The sequence below is a fragment of the Leptidea sinapis genome, chromosome 36 (assembly GCF_905404315.1).
Source record: "Leptidea sinapis chromosome 36, ilLepSina1.1, whole genome shotgun sequence".
NCBI classification, from domain to species: Eukaryota; Metazoa; Arthropoda; class Insecta; order Lepidoptera; family Pieridae; genus Leptidea; species Leptidea sinapis.
The window spans coordinates 4,103,165-4,123,847 of record NC_066300.1 but is presented as its reverse complement, the minus strand read 5'-3'; the positions used below and the strand labels follow the sequence as shown (position 1 = coordinate 4,123,847).

Here is a 20,683-nt window from a genome sequence, read left to right as displayed (position 1 = left end):
CGACACATCCTGAGGTGCCAAACAGACATATTATGTCTGGTATAAAAGCTACCGTTGAGTGCCAAGCAGACAAATTATGAAATAGAGAGACACTGATAATAATTTTGATCTACGGTTAAAAACCAATGAGAATAGAGTCCAAAACATTTGGGTAGAAAATGGCTTCTAATGTTACATCATTATAAATAAATACACTAACAAAATGCATAAATCATCTTTTAAAAATGGTTTTTATTTATAGAAATCGATTAATGAAAGAGGATATTTTAGCAAATTCGACAACTTTTTTTATACAATTGCAGAGCTCTGTAACGGCGGCAGCATTTCATTGTACGTTGAGGAGGTGGACACTCACGCCACAGCTCGAGGGGTTCTCATCGTTGTCACGCTCGTCTTCTGCGCCCTAACCAAGATCAGCATCTGGGCGCATGGCATAACATACCTGGATGACCATCAGCCGGAGAACGGACCCTATTTCTATGGTAGCACCAGGTTCTCTCGTAGCCCATAATATGCTCAAAACTTTGCCCCTGGCTTATTGGAACTTCAAAATTTATGAACGATGCCGGACTAGAACCGCGACCTCTTGGGTTCTCAGTTGAAAGAGCACTCGGACGGAGCTCGAGAAGTCGCAGGTTCGAGTCCCGCATCGTTCTTCAATTTTTGGTTACAAATTTAATTTAATCTCAATAACAATAAAAAAGCGTCGGTGGCGCATAGATAAAACCACAAATATTAGATTTTGGGTTTTCATTTTGGTAAAATTTTCAGGTATTCTAATATCAATTCGTCTGTCGTTGGGGCTGAGTGGATCCAACTGGTTGAGGTCGTCGTCGGTGCAGCAGAACTGGTGGGAGGCCCACATCTCCCTCTCCATGTTGACCCTCATGTTTTCGATCCTCTTCACGCTATTCCCCAGGCAGATGCCAGATTATAAAGAAGTGGATATCCCGGAACGGACTTGTAAGAAATTAAAAGTAAAAAAAAATATAAACTACACCACATACTACATAAAGTCAGAATAAAAAGAAAAGAAACCAAGACATACTAGGACTCACTGAAGACGAATTCAAAAAATATATGAAAGCTTCTTTGAAAGAAGGCTTACGGCTTCGACAACCTGTATAGCCGAGTGGTTAGCGATCCTACCTACTAAGCTAGAGGTCCCGGGTTCGAATCCCGGTAGGTGCAAGCATTTATATGATGAATATGGATGTTTGTTTCCGAGTCATGGATTGTATTTATGTATGTTTAAGTAAGTATATTGTACAGGGGCGTGCATTGGGGTTTTAGCAAGGTAGGCACTGTACATCCAACTAGTCGTAGTTTTGGAATAAGTTAAGATTGCTTACAGTAGGTATTTTGTATCGAGCGTAAGGAAAAAAATTATGAGTGGGTGTTCCATAGTTTGGAATAAAATAACGGAACCAAATTAAACTTAATTAACTTTAACACTAGTGCTATATTTATTTAGGTTCATAACGAGGTTAGGCACTGCCTAATTGCCTATATGATATGCACGCCCCTGATATTGTATTAAATATATCGTTGTCTTGGAACCCATACACAGGCTAAATGCCTAATTTGGGGCAAGATAATTTGTGTAAGAGTGAAGGCAAAAGGCATAAAAGGCATTTATTTTCTCAAAATTGATTCCTTTAGAATTCTTTTTGATGTCATTTCTTATACTACTAGATACTACTACCGCTTCGGAAACAAATGGCGCTCTGAGAGAGAAGAAGCGGCGCAAGAAACTCTCCCAGCATTCTTTTTTTTTATGCGCTCTTTTCAATAAAAATATACAATATTGTACAGTCGCTATAAAATAATCACAATCTAGTCCCAGGCTGTCCGATCATTTAGATATTCAGCAGTGGAGTAATAGGATTTACGACAGAGCCATTTTTTTATAAAACATTTAAATTTATTTATAGATAATGCCTGAACAGTGGCTGGGACTTTATTGTAGAAGTGTATACATTTACCCTTAATGCTATTATGTATCTTGTTGATCTTATGGTGTGTTAATATTATATTATTACTTTAGATATAGTAGATTATATAGAGGATAATGATGAATGGTTTTTGTCTGATTCTGCGTAGACCATCTTAACTTGTATAATATTATATTAAGTAGGCTAAGCAATTTAAAAGATGGGCTGGGAGTTTCTTATAAGTTCTTCTCCCCATTGCAAAGCCCCTTTGCGAACTAATGTACCTTCATGACCTTTATCAAATGTGGTTGCAACAATTTCTGTTATTGTCAATCCCTATAGTAAATAAATATGTATATAAATAATATGGAGTATGTTTGTTGCATCATTTTACAAATAATATTGTAATTGAAATCATTTGTAAATCGATGAAAATGTAAATCTTGATATAAAAGAGTGGCAATAACTCATTGCCACTCTTTAAGTAGCAAGAAACTCTTGCTACTTCTTCTCATTAGCTCAACCCTTTACGAAGTAGCGGTAGATTCAATAAGAAAAATACTTTTTTGATATTCATAAGTGTCATTTCCGGGACCTACATGAATAATGTGATTTTGATTTGAATATAATTATTTATATTTCACTATCTCTATTCATATAACTAAACAAGATGTTATCTTTTATTAGGTTGGCATATATAAGATCAAAAATTATTAAATTACCCTAGATATGTTATTTTGTGTTCATTATGTTCAGGTATGTTGGAGCCCCTGGGGCGAGTACTCCGTAACAAACCTTTGATGCTGCAGTGTCTGTCGCTGTCGCTGCTGTCAACTGCTATATTCGGTTTCATTAATTACGATACAGCATTTTTGCAGGTATTGTTGAAATTTCATTCATTCATTTCATAAAGTAAGCCTATTAGCCTCCTGTCCGTCAATCTCAATCAATTGGAAAAGTTTGTAACGCGTGCATCAGTGCTTACCTTTAATTTTCCGAAGAGCTATTTGATCACAAATATCTATAAATTCCTACATGCGAGTTTCCACCTACTACCAAACTATGAAATAATCTTCCACTCATGTTTGGTGCTTATAGGAATAATATATTTTATAAACTTATCTAATATTAAAATTCTTGTGACACGGTGTGCGGTGGGTAGGTATGAGAATCGGACAACATCTTTTTCATCCCCCTAAATGTTAAGGGTGGTCCACACGATTTTTTTTTTAATTTTTTGACTTTTTTTTTAAATTTGTTTGATTATGAGTCAGCTTTAAAAAATACATCAAACTTTAAATTTTCACCCATCTACGATCAACAGTTACTTTTGTCTCGCGATTTTAATATCGGCAATACAACGTTTGCTGGGTCAGTTAGTATTTATATACTGTTATACATAGATCTCAAATGTGCGTCTTTATTGTAGTATTTTAACACGGTGTCATTTTGGAATCTTATTTTGGGTACGCCGATTTCGGAGTACTTAGTACTGTTACTGAATTTTACAAGTAGGTCCGGTAGGGTAGACCTATTTTTATTATCTAAAACATGGATATCTACAAAAGTATGTACACACTACACTCATACTAGTCGCTAGAATTGAGGGAGGATTTCACTTACCACCTCGAACCTCCAATACTTCCTTGTTCTCTTATTCCTCAAAAGAGAAGAATAATAAATAATAGAGATGTTCACAACTAAAATAGTTAATCCGTTTCGATTATATAGCTTTACGATTAAAGTTCAATAACCAATGAAATTTAAGCTAATATTCAAATTCAAATATTTTTATTCAAAATAGGATGTGAAATCAGTTATTGAAAGTCAAAAAACTACCACCCATTCCAAAATGAATGCCTCAGGCCTGAGAAGAATGGGTGCAACACACTCAGCGGGCCTTTTTTTTCATCAAAAATATGTTTTACAATTAATGTGATATTTACAAAGTAACATTGTACAATTGAACTTATTATTTAATAGCCTCAGGGCGGTCCATTCCCAATCTGTGATATCATTAAGAAAGTCATTTATGTTATAGTAACCTTTACCACACAAACGTTTTTTAACAATTCTTTTGAATAACGTAATACTTTTGCTTTGAACATTTTCTGGGATCCTGTTGTAAAAGCATATACATCGCCCCACAAAAGACTTGCTTACTCGACTTAGTCGAGTAGTAGGCATTATAAGCTTATGTCTGTTCCTGGTGTTAACATTATGGTTATGACAGTTTCTGGCAAATTCACCCATGTGCCTATGAACATACATTACATTATCAAGAATATATTGAGAAGCAACAGTCAAGATTCTAATTTCTTTGAATTTTGCTCTCAATGATTCCTTAGGGCCTAGGTTATAAATAGCGCGAATAGCCCTCTTCTGCAGCACAAATATTGTATTAATGTCGGCAGCGCTGCCCCACAGCGATATGGAATACCAATGTGCAGATGTTCTATTAATATATTGGATTTCAAATTTAGCAGATTGCTATTCAATTTGTAAACCGTATCATACTTACATAGAAAAAATAACATTTAATATGTATATACAAATAATTATAACTTATACTATACATTATTCCAGACAAAATTCCACGTCGAAACTATACGCCAAGACTTGCGGACATCTCGGGTTATCACCGATATATTTAGGTCACTGGTTATAATCTTCTTCGTGTCGGTAAGTTGATTAATTCTTGAATTTTTTGCATTTATAATTAGATTGACAAATCCAATAATAAGTAGTATCGAAACCACTGTTTTAATAACTGGTACTAAACCAGATATAAGTAACTTTCTCTTAAGTTGCTAGGGTGGTTTGCACATAGCATACCCAACGCGCAAACTTCGTTCGACATGATGTGTAATAGCAATGCATCCAACTATTCCTATGAATTTCATTTATCGCTTAAGATCTTTACTGGATGAGTTGAGCATCATGAGACCTTTGAAGTCATAAATAAATAAAAATAATAAAATAAAAATAGTTAAAAAAAAACTAAAAAAACTCGCTTTCGTTGAAAAGATAATGGTTGAAATTTAAAATAAACAGCAATTCCTGGCTAATTAACAAAAAAAAATTAACAAAAAATCTTATATTGAAACTTAAAAAATGGAATTATTTTATCAAATTAATGTATTGTCAACGGTACTTGATAAATCAACGAAGATTGAACATAAGCTGGCTGTTAAAAGTGGGTCAAAATCGCGCCCAAATGAGTGAAAAATACAATACTGACAATGATATAATGCTTCTTTCTATCTGGCCAACCAAACCCATCAACGGGTGAGGGCTTCCAAGAAGTATAAAGTTTGCCAGCGATTTCTATCCGGAGGTTTTTTAAAACATGTAACACCTGAAGTGATTGTATATGTGTAACCTGATGAAGAATTTTCCATTTACTTCGATCAGAATGGTAAAAACTTAAAAATTAAAATTAAAAATTATTTGATAACCGTTCAGAGGGTAGGACTTCGATGCACTATAATTTATCCAGTGTAGTTAAGATGGAGCCGAGCTAGGCCAAAAATACGCGACGAATTTTTTCAAAGATATAAGACACGAGCCGAAAAAAATCAGTACCTGTGCATCTGCCTTGCTTAGTGTTTAAAAAAAATGTAGAAATTTCTACTTATATTGGCAAATTCATATCCCTTTTAGTGGACTCAGTCCGTTAAGCTTCAGTTGAACGGATTATTATTCTATTCTGTTGATCAATATTTGAGCTCCTTTCTCCCATTTATAGACAGAAAACCAAAAGGTCAGGGCATGAGTAACTTGCACAATATTTCCAGGTATTCCGCATGCGTTTCTCGGTTCGTCGCAGCAACGGTGTGAAGGCGACCACGGCCGGAAAGGTGGGCGGAGTTACAGCTGTGTTCGTGGCCATCTTCTTCTCAGTGCTGGCTGGACTGAGCTGCAGCACTGGCAACATGGCCGGCTTGGATCACGAGTATCAGCAACCTGCGTGCAGCTTGGAATGTGGGTAAGGGTACATGTAAAGACATTTATACAAACAACTTTATTGCACCCTACCTTTTGCTTGTTTCCGTAACACATATTGGTTATAAGCAACAAAGTTTCTAAGATATTTTCAGTTCCATTGTACATAAATTATTTATTTGTCTGAAGTGTAATATTTATATTCTAATGGAAATGAGACCTTGAGACATAAGATGTTAAGTCTCATTTGCTCAGAAATTTCACTAGATACGGCGCTCTTCAGATCGAAACACAATAATACTTACACGTTATTGCTTCACGGCAAAAAAAGGGACCTTTGTGGTACCCATTATCTGTGGAAAGGAGCCTTCAAATGATGTATGGTGGGAGCATTATATTTTCAAATACCATAACTGTTTTCTTAAATATTTGTATTACAAATTTCTAGGCTCTAATTTTTTTACAGTTGCAAATCAGAGTCTTACGGCTTCAGCCCTGTGTGCGGCTTGGACACGCAGCTGACCTACTTCTCGCCGTGTCATGCCGGATGTCAGGATTACGAAGATCTAAATGATTTTTTGTACGTTCAAAATACTTCCTATCACTTATATATATATAATAGATTTGGAATCTCTTTAGCTATACATGTCTATATACAGCGGAGGTCACACATTTTCCAATATCCTAACAAATAGACAGTTTTGCTGCATACGTCATTGGCAAGATTAGATAACCACTAATTCGGCCATGTATTATTGTGTTTTAGTTAGTTTCATAACATCATTACATACGAAATTTAGTCTTGCCCCCGATATTTGCAGATTTATACAAATATTGTTTGTTAAATTTACTCAATGGTTTTCTTTTTTATCTTCTAGAAAACTTACTTGATATTGTGTCGAGCATGAGGTAGCCGTATTGATCTGGGTATATGTGCTATCATTAACCACACATCAAGTAGGTATAATAAAGAACATTTAATACTAAAGATATGAAAAGTACATCAAGGGATTCCTTTATCCCCGGATCCATCTTTTTCTTTATCTATCTTTATTCCCGGGAACAAAACCGGCTAAAATACTAAATTGACATCCACTTTTACGAAATAAATCGATAAGATCAATCAAAATTATCAAAACAATTATCTAACAAACATGGTTAACTAAATGAAAAACCAAAGTAAAATTAACACACATATGTGTTTTTTTACACAATACTACAGACAATACAACACTGCTGTTCTACACGCCGTGCTTCTGACGCAAATAACATGATGGACGGGGCCACAGCTAGATTAGACCTAATTAGGACTGATTAGGACTAACAGTGAAAGTGGGAATTCATGTCGAGTTAAACTGTTAATTTTGATTCATGATAGTAGGATTATAATGTAGAACACATAGTGTAAATATCTATACATATAAAAATGAATTGCTGTTCGTTAGTCTCGCTAAAACTCGAGAACGGCTGGACCGATTTGGCTAATTTTGGTCTTGAATTATTTGTGGAAGTCCAGAGAAGGTTTAAAAGGTGAATAAATAGGAAAATGCTGCAAAATTAAATAAAAACAACAAATTTGTTTTTCCTTTGATGTGTCCATACATAATTTACTATGAGAGAATTTATTGACGCACGGTTTGACAGTTCTGCTGTGAAACAATTTCATTACGACAGCAGGGTGCATATTTTACGAAGTAATTTTTGATGTTATGATATATTATTGACAAATTCATATAAAAAGATTATTTTGTTTATTATAATCAGAACAACATCTGTCGGGTCAGCTAGTATATTTATGGTTTTGTATCATAACAATAAGTAAGATTAACATTTTTATAGTAGTTAACAACTTTAATAATTTCTATACATACGTTAAATGCTCAGAAATGCTTTATAAAATATGAAATACGATATCGTATTAGTCCGATCGTGGTCTAATGTCTATATATTATGACAAGTGTACAACTCCAGGTTACTACAGAACTGCACGTGCGGCGACACTCGGGCAGTACGTGGAGACTGCAACTTGCCCTCGTGCGCTCTGCTCTACAACATCTACTTGGTATTCTTTTCCGTGATGCTGGCCGTCGGAGGTGAACCTTCATTAAGTCTTATTTTGATAACATGTCTTCTATTCACGCTGTCACAAACAAAAGAGAAATTTCAAACAAATCTGTACATCATACCACATCTTGAATATCATCCTCAAAGTCGGTATTCAGGGAACTTACTTCCACAACCATACCACGGTATATATGCTGTTTCCTGATCGACACTAAGTGGATATAACAAAATTGATCGTAAACGCACCTAAAATACTGGTAAGAAGTATAGATGGTAAAGATCACTTGGAATCAGTTTCTCCCCCCCTTCAATAAAAAAAATCTATTCTATTCAATCAACTTTCTTCCACGTGTGCTAATTTCTGTTTGCTTCTAAATATTAACTATTCGTTTTGACAAAAAATCATATGTTGAACGAAAACTTAGTAGTGATAACTAATAAAAATTGATTTACTACGATAAGATAATAATTGATAGGTAATGTTGCGATATTTTTCAGCTTCGTCACTGTTGATGCAAGGAATGGCGATACTCAGATCTACGCGGCGTAACGACAAGCCACTTGCGGTAGGAGTGTCGCTATCTATTGTCGGCCTCGTCTCTCACGTCTTGGGACATTTGCTCTACATGCTGATCAGTGGTAAGAGATGCTTAGATTCATACGACGATAAAACTGTTGGCGGTCGGAGTGTCACTATATATAGTCGGCCCTCTCTCTCACGTCTTGAGACATTTGCTCTACATGTTGATCAGTGGTAATAGATACTCAAATTTATGCGACAATAAAACTGCTGGCAGTCGGAGTGTCGCTTTCTATAGTCGGCCCTGTCTCTCACGTCTTGGGACATTTGCTCTACATGCTGATCAGTGGTAAGATATACTCAGATTTACAATACGATAAAACTGCTGGCGGTCGGAGTGTCGCTATCTATAGTCGGCCGTCTCTCACGTCTTGGGACATTTGCTCTACATGCTGATCAGTGGTAAGATATACTCAGATTTACAATACGATAAAACTGCTGGCGGTCGGAGTGTCGCTATCTATAGTCGGCCCTGTCCCTCACATTTTGGGACATTTGCTCTACATGCAGATCACAGGTAGGAGATGCTTACATTTATATGACGATAAAACTGCTGGCGGTAGAAGTGTTTCTGTTTAAGGTTGGCCTCGTCGCTCACATTCTGGGACATTTGCTCTACATGCTGATCAGTGGTAAGAAACGCTTACATTTATACGACGACACAACTGCTGGCGCTATAAGTGTTGCTATCTATAATCGGCCTCGTCTCTCACGTATTGGGACATTTGCTCTAAATCCTGATCATACCCCACCCATCATGTTTTGTCTTATTAATTACCTTTTTAATCGTTATCTAAAGTTTATTTATTTACAGATCTCACGTGCGCGTACAAACGGGATGGTGTGTGCATATTCCATCGAAACACGGTCTGGATAGCACCTGTAACTAGCGTTGCGCTTTGTCTCTCCTCCGCAGTGCTCAGCATAGCAGCTAGTCGAGGGCATGTGGAGACTGTTATTAGCTGATGTATATAGAATTTTAATTTAGGATAAGTGTCTTGCGTATAGCAAACAAATAAAAGCATGGAAACATATAAATTATTTGTATTTCAAACTTAATCTCTAAACTAAAAAACCTTTCTCATCTGCACATTCTTCTACTAAAAATCTAAAAAATAAGTAACATATATTTTTCTTATTCAATCGTATTATTGACATACGGTACATAGACTACAGTGGTCGTTGAGAAGACACCATCTTAATAAACGTCACTTTTGACAGATGCTGAATCCATGTTACCTGACTAATCATAAGCGTCATGCATTATGCAAGTTTTGTTTATTTTATGGTGAGAGCATTTACGTTCATTTTGCATGTTTTCACAATACCGTTTGTAAAATATTACTGTTATAAAACATAATCCTAATAAAATATTTAAAAAAAAATAACTATAACGATTAATATCATTTTGACGTAAAAGTCAAGACTTTGTGCGAAAAAATAAATATTTTTAAAAAACTATCTAAAGACTAAATAAATAATTATGTTATAATAGTTTTTACAAATTCGGTTTAGACTTTAGTATAAGATAAAAGTATAGTAAAAAATAATATAAAAAAGAGGAAAACAAATATGAATTAATGAGTGCCTACTTAATTTTATTTAAAGCAACACCAGTAGTGTACTTTTAGTGAAATAAAAAAGCCTTATAGAAATGACCATGATTGTGAAAATTTTCATCAACTTAAAACCTAAAGTTATTGTACTTTTTCGAAACCCTAACTGCTACTAAAACTAGATAAAAAATAGATACGAGTTCACATTCCTAACAAGTATCTACCAATAATATAGCTTATATAACCCGAGTCAATAGGAAATCTAAAATGGCGTCGCTTTTCATTATTATTTTTCAATCAAACCGTTTTGCTATCTGTACACGCGGGTGTACTGCGTGCAAAAAAGTCAGTAAGAAAATAATGAGATAAATTCTTAAGGATAATCTAAGAACGGAATTGTAAGTGATAGCTATTATTACGTTTTCTGTTTCATTAAATTATTTCTCTATTGACGAGGCTTATACAGTATACGCAAGTAACGTGTTCACTTGACGTAAACGCACGCACGGCGCTTCTTATAGGTTCATAGAATTATAATATATATTTAACGTAACTAGCAAAACTTATCCGTAAAGATAGAGAAACTAAATGAATACACTACGTAGACAACATTTATAATTTGTAATGTCTATAATAAACTTTGTGTCCAGTTGTCACATCGAAACGATGACCTTTCCGAGAAATTGTGGTACAGATAGTAAAATATTATTGGTACATGAAATAGATTTATATAAAAAAATCAATAAAATATGACATCACATTTGTGGTTTTCTATCTAGAAGGCTCTTTGACATATTTTCTTTTAAAAGAAAATAAAATGGTAGAAAATTAAAAAAATAATACATATCTATACTGGTAAAGCCCTGCGTTGATTTTATCAAGTGAACATGCACCTTTAATAAACTCAATTCTGTCTGCATATCGAAGGATGTTTAAGGATTTCGTGATTATCGCAATATTTCCATCATGTATCGCATAATATCAATATATTTATTTGTGTAATTTTATTATTTTAAATATTTGTAAGTTTTTATTTATATTTTCCCAAAATTTACGGACTATATCGGATCTGCGCCTAGTTTCCGAAAAGGTAACTGTAATATAACTTGAACATATACTAAGAATTCATACAAAACAAGATATACCAAAATTTACGATCCATGCGTACTCGAACGGTTGGATGGTTGGAAAGAGCGCTCGGACGAAACCCGGTTTAAAGTCCCGCATCGTTCATAAATTTTTGTTACATTATGAATAACATGGTTGAATAAAACGCCTTTAATCCAATCAAAACTTACAGGACAGCATTTAAGAAACAAATACCAGTCTTACCCTAAAGTGAAATGCTTAATAGAAGAATAATTTACTGCAAACCAATTTTAATTAGAAGCATAGTATTTTACAGATTTAAGGTAACGATTGCGAATCTCACTAAATCCTTAATAATCCTGAAATCCCTGCGACACAGCCGACATATTATTATTCACTAATGGTCTAAGATCCGTAGATTTCCGGACACTATTTTATTCTCGAGCAGCGCTCCAGACGGGATATCAATCCTGTCTCCGTGGTTCGCGATGATGATCACAGTGCCCTGAAAATTAAAAGATTAATTGTGAGTATTAAACTAGAGAACAAAATGGATAGGGCCGATATGAAAAAGACAAGTCGGCAGACCCAAGAGACGGTGGGTCGACGACATATAAGAGATAGCGGGAAAGGAATGGATGAAAACAGGACAGGGTAGACAACAGTGGAAAAATATGGAGGAGGCTTTTACCCGAAAGGGATCCAAATTAAACCAATAAGTAGTATTAATTATACTAACTTAGTTTCTTCTAAATCTTATTTATACAAAACCAGAATGTAAAAAGTGATCCAGAATAAATTTATTATTATTATTAAACTAGAGGGATACAAGTTACACCAATAATCTATAGATTCCAGTCCTACGATCCTGACTCCAGTGAAAAAGACCAAAAATAATAATAACTCACCTTTAAAGACACGCCTCTACCGAATGTGACGTCACCAGAAACAGTCAGATGATCAAGTTCTATTAGGTCTGGTATCGTCGCGAACCTATTCAGGAACTCCTTGACCTTCGCGAAATGGTTGTCCCCAAGTTTTACCAGCGGTGTCGACGGGAACATCCTCTGCGGGGACATCACCAGCGACCCGTGCGAGAGGCTGTACAGATTTGACATGACAAGCAACAGATCCGACGTCTTCTTCACCGGAAGGAATCTGCTCCTTGGGACATTCACTCCTATTCCACCATCGAAACACTTCATAGCTGCTCCGACAGCTGTTTCCAGTTGGATCACGTTCAGGCCGTCTGCTAAACTCTTGTTGTTCACAATTATCTCCATGTTGAGAGACCCTTGGTTCACTACTCTTTTTATAGCACCCAGTTTTGCCCATAAATTGTTGGTGTTGAAGAACTTGAACTGGCTCACAGATTTGAAGTCATCGACGTGTTCTTTCGGCACTTGGGCTATTTCTAAAAGACGTAGCTTATCCTCATACTGGATCAGGGTACCTCCTTTGACATCGGCTCTGGTTTTGTCGGTCACTTCCATGACGAATTCGGAGCTTGTGCTCTGGCTTGGATTTAGAAGGAGATTCAGGATGTTGAGATCTACTGTAGCGCCCAGGTTGTCTATGTTACTGATGAAACAGTAGGTCCTGCCCTCGTTTATGAACTTATCCAAAAGACCCGAGTTGTGGAAGGATTCGTAGAAGTCACCGTGTCCTGGGGGATACCATCTGAAACGTATTGAAAGGTCTTACTTACAAAACAGAATATAATGTTCAAAATAGTCTATGGGTATATTTGGTGGCTCACACTGGACGGTATCTGGAATCTGCAGAGTGTTTTACCACAGGACATCACGTCAAAACCTTGGGTTTGAACGAGAAAATGTATTAAATATATTTTAACATAAAAATTAATATTAAAATTTATAATTTGATTTATATAAAAAATATTAAATATATAAAATATTAATATTAAAATTAAATTTAAAAAGGAATATATAAAAAAATGAAATTAACATCGTGTATTATTTTATATTTATTCTGAAAAAGCAGAAGAACTACGTAGTTATTTGTAATCATAGTAGATTTTTATATTTAGTAGGTATTTTCGGGGTAGTCCTACTTCATTTTAGCTTGTTTTAAATTGTAATAATATTCTAATAATTTTAATATGTTGTAGTAATGTTTTAAATTCAAAAAATTTCCCATTACTTGTGTTTAGTTTAATGTTCGTTTTTGTATTAAATTTGTATATTTATAGCGTATAAGGCGCTGAGCATGCATAATATGTGTGCCAGCATATGCCGAGCTTGAGCTTATTTGCGGCTAACGTTCCTAGTCTTTTAATAAGTATGGTGTGTTTTATTGTTTAATTTCAAATTTAATTTAAATTAAGAATTGTTTTATTTTTTTGTGTTGTTTTAGCTGCAAATAAAATATTTTATTATTATTATTATTATTTGAAAACGTCTGTATGAACTTTATAGCACGCCATAGTTTCAAATACCATCGTGATGTGTGGAGTTCATCGACCGTTCGAACTTTATAACGAGAAAAGTGACGAGACTTTTAAGACTTACACCTGGTGGAGAATGTTAATGTAACGATAATGTTTTATATGAGATTCTTAATTATTTCGTATTGTCGTTATTTTGGACATCACTGTTACACAAGTCCACACAGTATCCGCAGCGTTGCAAGGGTATATAGTAATGAAATTAATGTATGTAACTAAAAATATGCCACAATTCTCCCGCAAGGAAGTAGCACATATAATAATTCTAGTAACTTATTATTTACAATTCTGAAGGATGTAAAAGATGAAATATAACTTACGCTTCGATATCTGAGTGCACGTCTCCGGACTTGGTGACGGGTAGCAGCGATTCTCGGTTGATGCGGGGGTGGCAGGACTGATTGAAGGTGTGGATGTCCAGCTTCAGACCCTTGTACTTGCGAATCACCTTCTGAGTGTCCTCATCCGTGTTGAAGGAGTTCATCAGCACCAGCGGAACGTTGCATTTGTAAGTTTTGTTCAGATGCTGAAATAATATGTTATAAACAATGACATTCTATACACATATAAGGACTTATCATTCACAGTCTGATAGCGGAACGGCAAAAGTGTGCGTAAAGACAATATGTAAGCAGACTTTTCTCCTAAGTCGTGTGTCAACTGTCACTGTCCGAATCAAATCTGAACTGAATAAATGTTTTTACATTGCTACTTATTGACCAATAATATTTTAAACAACTGGAGTAAATGCGGCAATGTATAGATTTAGCAGTCGAAGCTTTTATGGTGTAATTTCTGGCATGTTCCATATTTCGGCTTTATTTTTATACGATGTGATATGTCTATATGTAAAAATGTGTAAAAATACTGTCTTGTGCCGGTCGACGGTCGGTGATTGGGTTAATAATAGCAGCCGAATTCCACCACCGGGGATTTCATCAAAATGCAAAATTCCACCCGCGCATTTTGCGAGAAATTTCTACTACTTATGGGCTTTCAAGTTAAGATCATAATCCCAACTTATAGGCCGGCATCACATCTCTTCACCTCTGGTTACGGATATGTATGTTCATGGGCGGTTGCCTTACCACTTTTCATCACGTGAGCCTCTTTCCCGTCACCCCATCCATAAGAATCCCATCCCAAAAATCATTTATAACAAAATGAGATTTATTGAGCGAAGCTCAGCGGAGCTCCCACCGGGTGACTCCAAACTCCTCTGTTAAATTGTTTCTCGTCCATTTCTGGACCGATTTTAAAAATTTTTAAATCATAGAAAAGCTTTCGAAATTTTCTAGGTTATTGTCGACACAGAATTTTGAATTTCGACTTGATTCAATTATTATAATTAAAAACAAACATGATTTACAGATTATTCTAAATTAGCACGCGCTATTTATATTTATTTAAAAAATGAGCCGATTGATCAAATTTTGTTTTGTTTTTGTACACAGACTTAGTTTACCTCGCTTCGCTTAAATAAACGCCGCAGCGATGCGGTGCGACGAGCGACTGCGGCATCCTAGTATAATATGGTTTTCGATTCGATAAAATATGGTAACCAACCTCTATTTGCTGCACAGTCAAGTCGAGGAAGGTGAGGTCATTCCTCACTTGGATCACAGACTTAGGTCCCTTGCAGCCCATGGAGGTGCCAAGACCACCGTTTAGTTTGACCACAACTAGCTTATCCAGCATGTGATGTATATTATCTGTGGTCGGAGTTGTAAGCGTGGAGTAATCTATCACTGCACCTTCTGGTAGTTTCTGGATTTTGTCCCATGACACTGACGGGCCCTCTGTTGAAAACACCATCAGTAATGTAAAAGCATACAACACATATTTTCAGGCGAAAAAGTATCCATTAGTAAGCGTCCTAAGAAGCACACTGGTATAAGTCGTGCCAATAAAGAAACTATTCTAAAATGGCGATCAATAATGATTCGCTTTCGCTCGTTGTCAGTCCCATCTGTTTCACCGTCATTTTAGAATCGTTTCTTTATTGGCACGAGTTATATATATACTAGTAGTGCCCGTTGCATTCGCAACTAAAGGATTTATCTCAATAAAATGGTTAAGTAGGGATACCGGAGAGAGTTGTCACACTAAAACATGCAGGGCAAGCCTGTCAGCTATTAAGTTTGCATAGCGACATCCCATTCTGCACGCACTCACGCCAAGAAAGGGAAGATATTAAAAAGGCATAAAAGGCATTTTCTCATAATTGATTCCTTTGGAATTCTTTTTGATGTCATTTCTAATTTACTAGATACTACAACCGCTTCGAAAACAAATGGCGCTCTGAGAGAAGAAGCGGCGTAAGAAACTCAACCAGCATCCTTTTCTTGCGCTGTCGGGTCACTTAGATATTCAGCTGTGGACTTGTAGTATTTACGACAGAGCCATTTTTTAGTAAAACATTTAAATTTATTTATGGATAATGCCTGAACAGTGGCAGAAGCCCTCTAGAATTAGTTCCAAGCAATCCCTTAATTCTTATATAGCATTCCGTGCGAGTGTGTGCGAATCTTGCATCAGTACAGGATCAGGGAGACTATTATTTTCTCCACATGACATTATACTTACGTTCGGCCAAGAATCTGCTGAACAAATTCTTGAACCCCTTCAGCTCCTTCTCGACATGGGGTCGCTTGTTCTCCGGCAAAGTCCCCACGAGTCGCTCCAACTCCACCTCGAGTCGGGCAAGGGCATCCCGCTTGGTCGCCTCCTTGAAGTCTCTGGACCCCGAGGGAGTGCGTTGGTGACTGCGTATCTGGAAATAATTGCAATGTTACTCTTACAAGCAAATTTTGAGGCATGATGTAGTTTAGCTTACATCAATAGCCCATAAATTTTAATTATGTAACTTTATTATTCAATTATGAAAATTAATTAAGTTTTATTTTATTATATAAAATTATGAAAATTAATAAAAATTATAAAACTTATTTCCAAACGTTTATGTAGAAAGGTTACAGGGGCGTGCATATCATATAGGCAATTAGGTAGTGCCTAACATCGTTATGAACCTAAACAAATATAGCACTAGTGTTACCAGGGGGTAACAAGGGTATTCATAATAGTCTGCTAACTTAAAGCATTGCTAATTCTCACTCTGTCTTCTTCTATTGACCTAAGTCAGAATGAGAAAAAATACTCCTAAGCGGCTGTTTAAAGTTAGCGGACCATTATGAATAAGGGGGTTAAAGTTAATTTAGTTTAATTTGGTTCCGTTATTTTATAACCAAACTTCTATTGAACACCCACTCATAAAATTTTCCCTTACGCTAGATACTAAATACCTAGTTACGTAAACAATCTTTTTATATTCCTCAACTACGACTAGTTAGATCCACAGTGCCTCCCTTACTAGAAAACCAATGCACGCCAATGCTACAGCATAAATGACTCTCTTTAATAATATTCGCTTTGAGTTTTTTTTTTATAATATTTATATAAAATACAATATAGTTATAGCTTACAATATAATAACACACACTTAAACTTAAGAAGCTTATCTGTGTGTGAAGCCGCTTAAAACTTAAATAACATAATATTTAAAAAGAAAAGAACAATTATTTTCAATTAATACAGTTATTACAAGATGTTATTTTAAACAAAGTAGTATAGAAATCAATAAAATGCAAAATAAAATATAATTATCAACTAAATGTTAGTAATTACAAATTAGTTGTCTACTTAGCTTACCGCAGATAAAATTACATTAATGAAGGATTTTGTAAAAAGTACTTTTTTAACGATTACTTATATTTATTTTTATTTATATATAATTTTTGAATCTCTAAGGGAGTCTCGTTTAAGTATAGAGGAATGACGTAGTTGTTTGCTCTGGTGCCATATGTATTTGTAGATTTAGATAATTTAAATGAAATGTTTGTTCCTGTAAATTGTCTTAGATGAGGCAGTCTTTGCCTCATGAATCGGCTTAGGAATGGAGCCCTCGCCTTCAGGCTTAACACACAGATACAAAGGTCACAAACCAGCCAAGTGAATTTTTAAAACATTACAGGTCTGGAAATATCTTTATGAATGGGTGGTAGATTTAGATATCAATTTAGCTAGTAAAATTACTGCTCAAATTAGACTTAACACGCCCAGAATTTTTGGGTTTTTCAAGAATCCTGAGCGGCACTGCATTGTAATGGGCGGGGCGGCAATAAACATCAGCTGAACGTCCTGGTGGCCTCGTCCCTTATTGTCATAAAAAAATTGATGAAATATCTTAATAAGATAAATATTACAAATTGGTTCAGTAGCGCATTGATTGAAAATTCAAACATGTATTTTAATGAAGCCATGACAAGCACTTTTGAATGTCACACAGCTTTTGTCGGAATATTTCACGGAACATGATAGATAAGTAACCAAAGAAATCCATTAGTAGTGTTAATAGTCTATGATTTGTACAGTATTCTCATCCGTGTGAAGTTTTTGCTTTAATTTGTTTTTATTTATATTTCCTACTCTTGGTAAACTTTAAAATATGAATCAATCATCAATCAATCAACATTAGCTTGTCCCGTCATAACATCCATCATTTAACGTCGAAATATAAAGTTGTATAAATAAATATATCCACTAATTAGAAACACAAAAACTCCTTCGGCCTTACAAATAAACTTGGTATAAAGTTATAACTGATGATATACAAAGAAAATGTTTACAATATCTTTGACAAAACAATACAATGATAATTCTGAAGTTTTCCAAATGACAGACTTCCTTGCAAATAAACGCGGGAAACGTTATACGTCCGAACAAACCATTCGCAATCAAAATGTCTATTTGTAAACATTTTACATATTCTTGGTTTATGCTTAGTTATAACTTTATGCTAATTTTATTTGTAAGGCCCCTTAGGTTTATATTGCGCAACTCGACAGTAGAGTACGCCAATTTCGCGTGTAAACGCTGAAGCGAATTTATACGCGTTTGCTTGCAATAGAGCGTTTTTGACGTCGAGGCGGATGGCATCGACACATCATCAGAAACAAGTTCTGCAATTATACCGCTCAGTTGGGTACATTTTTCGTGCAGTGTTGGCCAGTCATTCCAACAAGACCAGCTCCTTCCAGAAGTTCTGAACACTTCTGGGGTGTTCGCAGACTTCCTGGAGCGACCTTGTATTTATTAATGTTTTTGCCTGTTGGTTGGCTACCCCAGCACATTCCCGGCCGTGACCGTTTCATCCTCGGCTAGAGAGCCCCTGCACCTAGGACTGTCCTTTACGCCGATAAGTAAGTAGGTGTTTTTGTTCAGTGATGTGTGACCCGTTAGGGTGCCGACCATTCGAACCACCGATTCGGATATCATGTCTATTTAGGCTCTCACGTTTTATGATTTATGTTTTTGAGTTTATCGCGGCGACGCGTGACGCACGTAGCGGCAATTCTTGATGAAGCGATGCACGCGGCGGAACCTTCTGCTAGTCTTATTTGGAACTCGCGCATCACTCGACGTAGTCACCGTCACAATGATATGACCGATTTTAAAAAGAATATTCTATGTTAAAAAGTGATTTAATATTAGAAGTGCCCTCGCATCTCTCGCAAACCTAAAACTTGTTGGTTTGTTTGAGCTCGCCGTGTGCTTCACCACACGCTTCGTCTCGCATCTCTATGAACAACATCGTTAATTTGTATAAGTTTGTGTTTACGCGTGCGATCATACACACTGCTTTCCGTAAATGAGGCCTTAGGTTAAGTCCTGTGCCAGGTTCATCACAGATGACTTTAGCTTACAATATTTTCCATCACTATAAGAGCGTCGAAAAATTTAGAGGCAACGGCTTTTGTCTTTCTGCCACAGACGATCTTTATCTACTCCCTAATAAAAAATAATTTCCAGTATTTAACATGCTGACTATAATAAGTATAATAACACTGCATACGAGTTATAATGCCATCCACTTAAAATTGTATATAAAAGTTGTTCTTGAGTAAACTAACACACACTGATAAATAGTTATGAGATTGTAAATAGCACAGTCATCACAACTAATCATTATATTGCATCATGTAGACTTTAGTTATGGCGCGTTCACATGCAGCGTATTCAGTCTGTCGAATGCAAAATCGTCTGAACTTACGTTTAACAAAAACGAAGCAAGGAAAATCGCTTCCAATAAAGTTTGAAATCTTAAAACATTTTTCGCTTCAACTTATTTTTTGCATGTCCATACGTCTGAACTCTAGATTTCAATATTAAGGCGCGGTCATACCTCAATATCCACAAAAATTGGTTTCTTAGGGAGTCGATTACAACATAACGCAATGAAAATATTCCGACGCAAAAATACAGTGCACAAAGAAGGATCTAAAGAAATTTTTTAACCGAATAGAATATTTATATATAATTTGAAATATCCAATAAAAAATTTGGAAGTTGTTTCCCAAAAATAAACTTTGGAGTCAAAAATCTCCAAATTTTCAGCGATAACAACATTCTATTTTTAAAGAATTTAATAGAATTAGTACTTTTCTAAAACTTAAAACGGAACAATTTTTCAATTTAATATGTAAATTTTGAATAAACAAAAGAAAATCTGTAAAATAAATGCCCATTTGCAGCTTTGCCATATGATCAACACAAATATTGTAGGGTTGGTTGTAGCGTTAACAATCCCAGTCAGTTCGCGCCTTAAAGCCTTTTATTATCATACTAGTAGTTGGCCGTTGCAGTCGCAACTAAATATTTTATCTCAATAAAATGTTTAATATGAGAATAATCAAGTCATAAACAGAGGCGTCTGCTACGATTCGATTACGGTCACCATCCATCGACGAAGTTGGCATAGCGACATCCCATTCTGCAAGGCTGCAACGCCAAGAAAGGGAAGATATTAGTAGGATAATATAATTATTATTTTTGTGTTTTTCTTATTATATAATCAACTTATTAATAATAAAAATATTTTGAATTGAAATGACGCAGAAACTGGTTTTGTAACGAATCAATTTTTTAATGTAAATTCTAGGTGACTTCTATCATGGGTACGGTAAAGTATTTTTATTGCCATAATAAAACA

General features: G+C 35.5%; 2 protein-coding genes across 4 annotated transcripts in view; one reads left to right on the top strand and one right to left on the bottom strand.

The window, feature by feature from the left end:
* The first annotated feature begins 692 nt into the window (after positions 1 to 692).
* On the top strand, positions 693 to 9,549 carry LOC126975629 (solute carrier organic anion transporter family member 2B1-like). Its single transcript, XM_050823633.1, has 8 exons — positions 693 to 963; positions 2,691 to 2,812; positions 4,521 to 4,616; positions 5,732 to 5,922; positions 6,346 to 6,459; positions 7,851 to 7,972; positions 8,442 to 8,582; positions 9,338 to 9,549. The coding sequence occupies exons 1-8, from the start codon at positions 876 to 878 to the stop codon at positions 9,487 to 9,489; spliced, it is 1,026 nt and encodes a 341-aa protein (XP_050679590.1). The 5' UTR covers positions 693 to 875; the 3' UTR covers positions 9,490 to 9,549.
* Positions 9,550 to 9,551: 2 nt separating this feature from the next.
* LOC126975617 (UTP--glucose-1-phosphate uridylyltransferase) overlaps positions 9,552 to 20,683 on the bottom strand; it is a 36,108-nt gene continuing 24,976 nt past the window's right edge. For all 3 annotated transcript variants that reach the window (XM_050823600.1, XM_050823601.1, XM_050823602.1), the window contains 5 exons: positions 16,222 to 16,408; positions 15,202 to 15,434; positions 13,956 to 14,161; positions 12,077 to 12,848; positions 9,552 to 11,673 (listed from right to left, as the gene is read on the bottom strand). In XM_050823600.1, the coding sequence (XP_050679557.1) occupies positions 11,566 to 11,673; positions 12,077 to 12,848; positions 13,956 to 14,161; positions 15,202 to 15,434; positions 16,222 to 16,408 (1,506 nt within the window). In that variant the 3' untranslated portion in view covers positions 9,552 to 11,565. The remainder of the gene's footprint in view (positions 11,674 to 12,076; positions 12,849 to 13,955; positions 14,162 to 15,201; positions 15,435 to 16,221; positions 16,409 to 20,683) is intronic.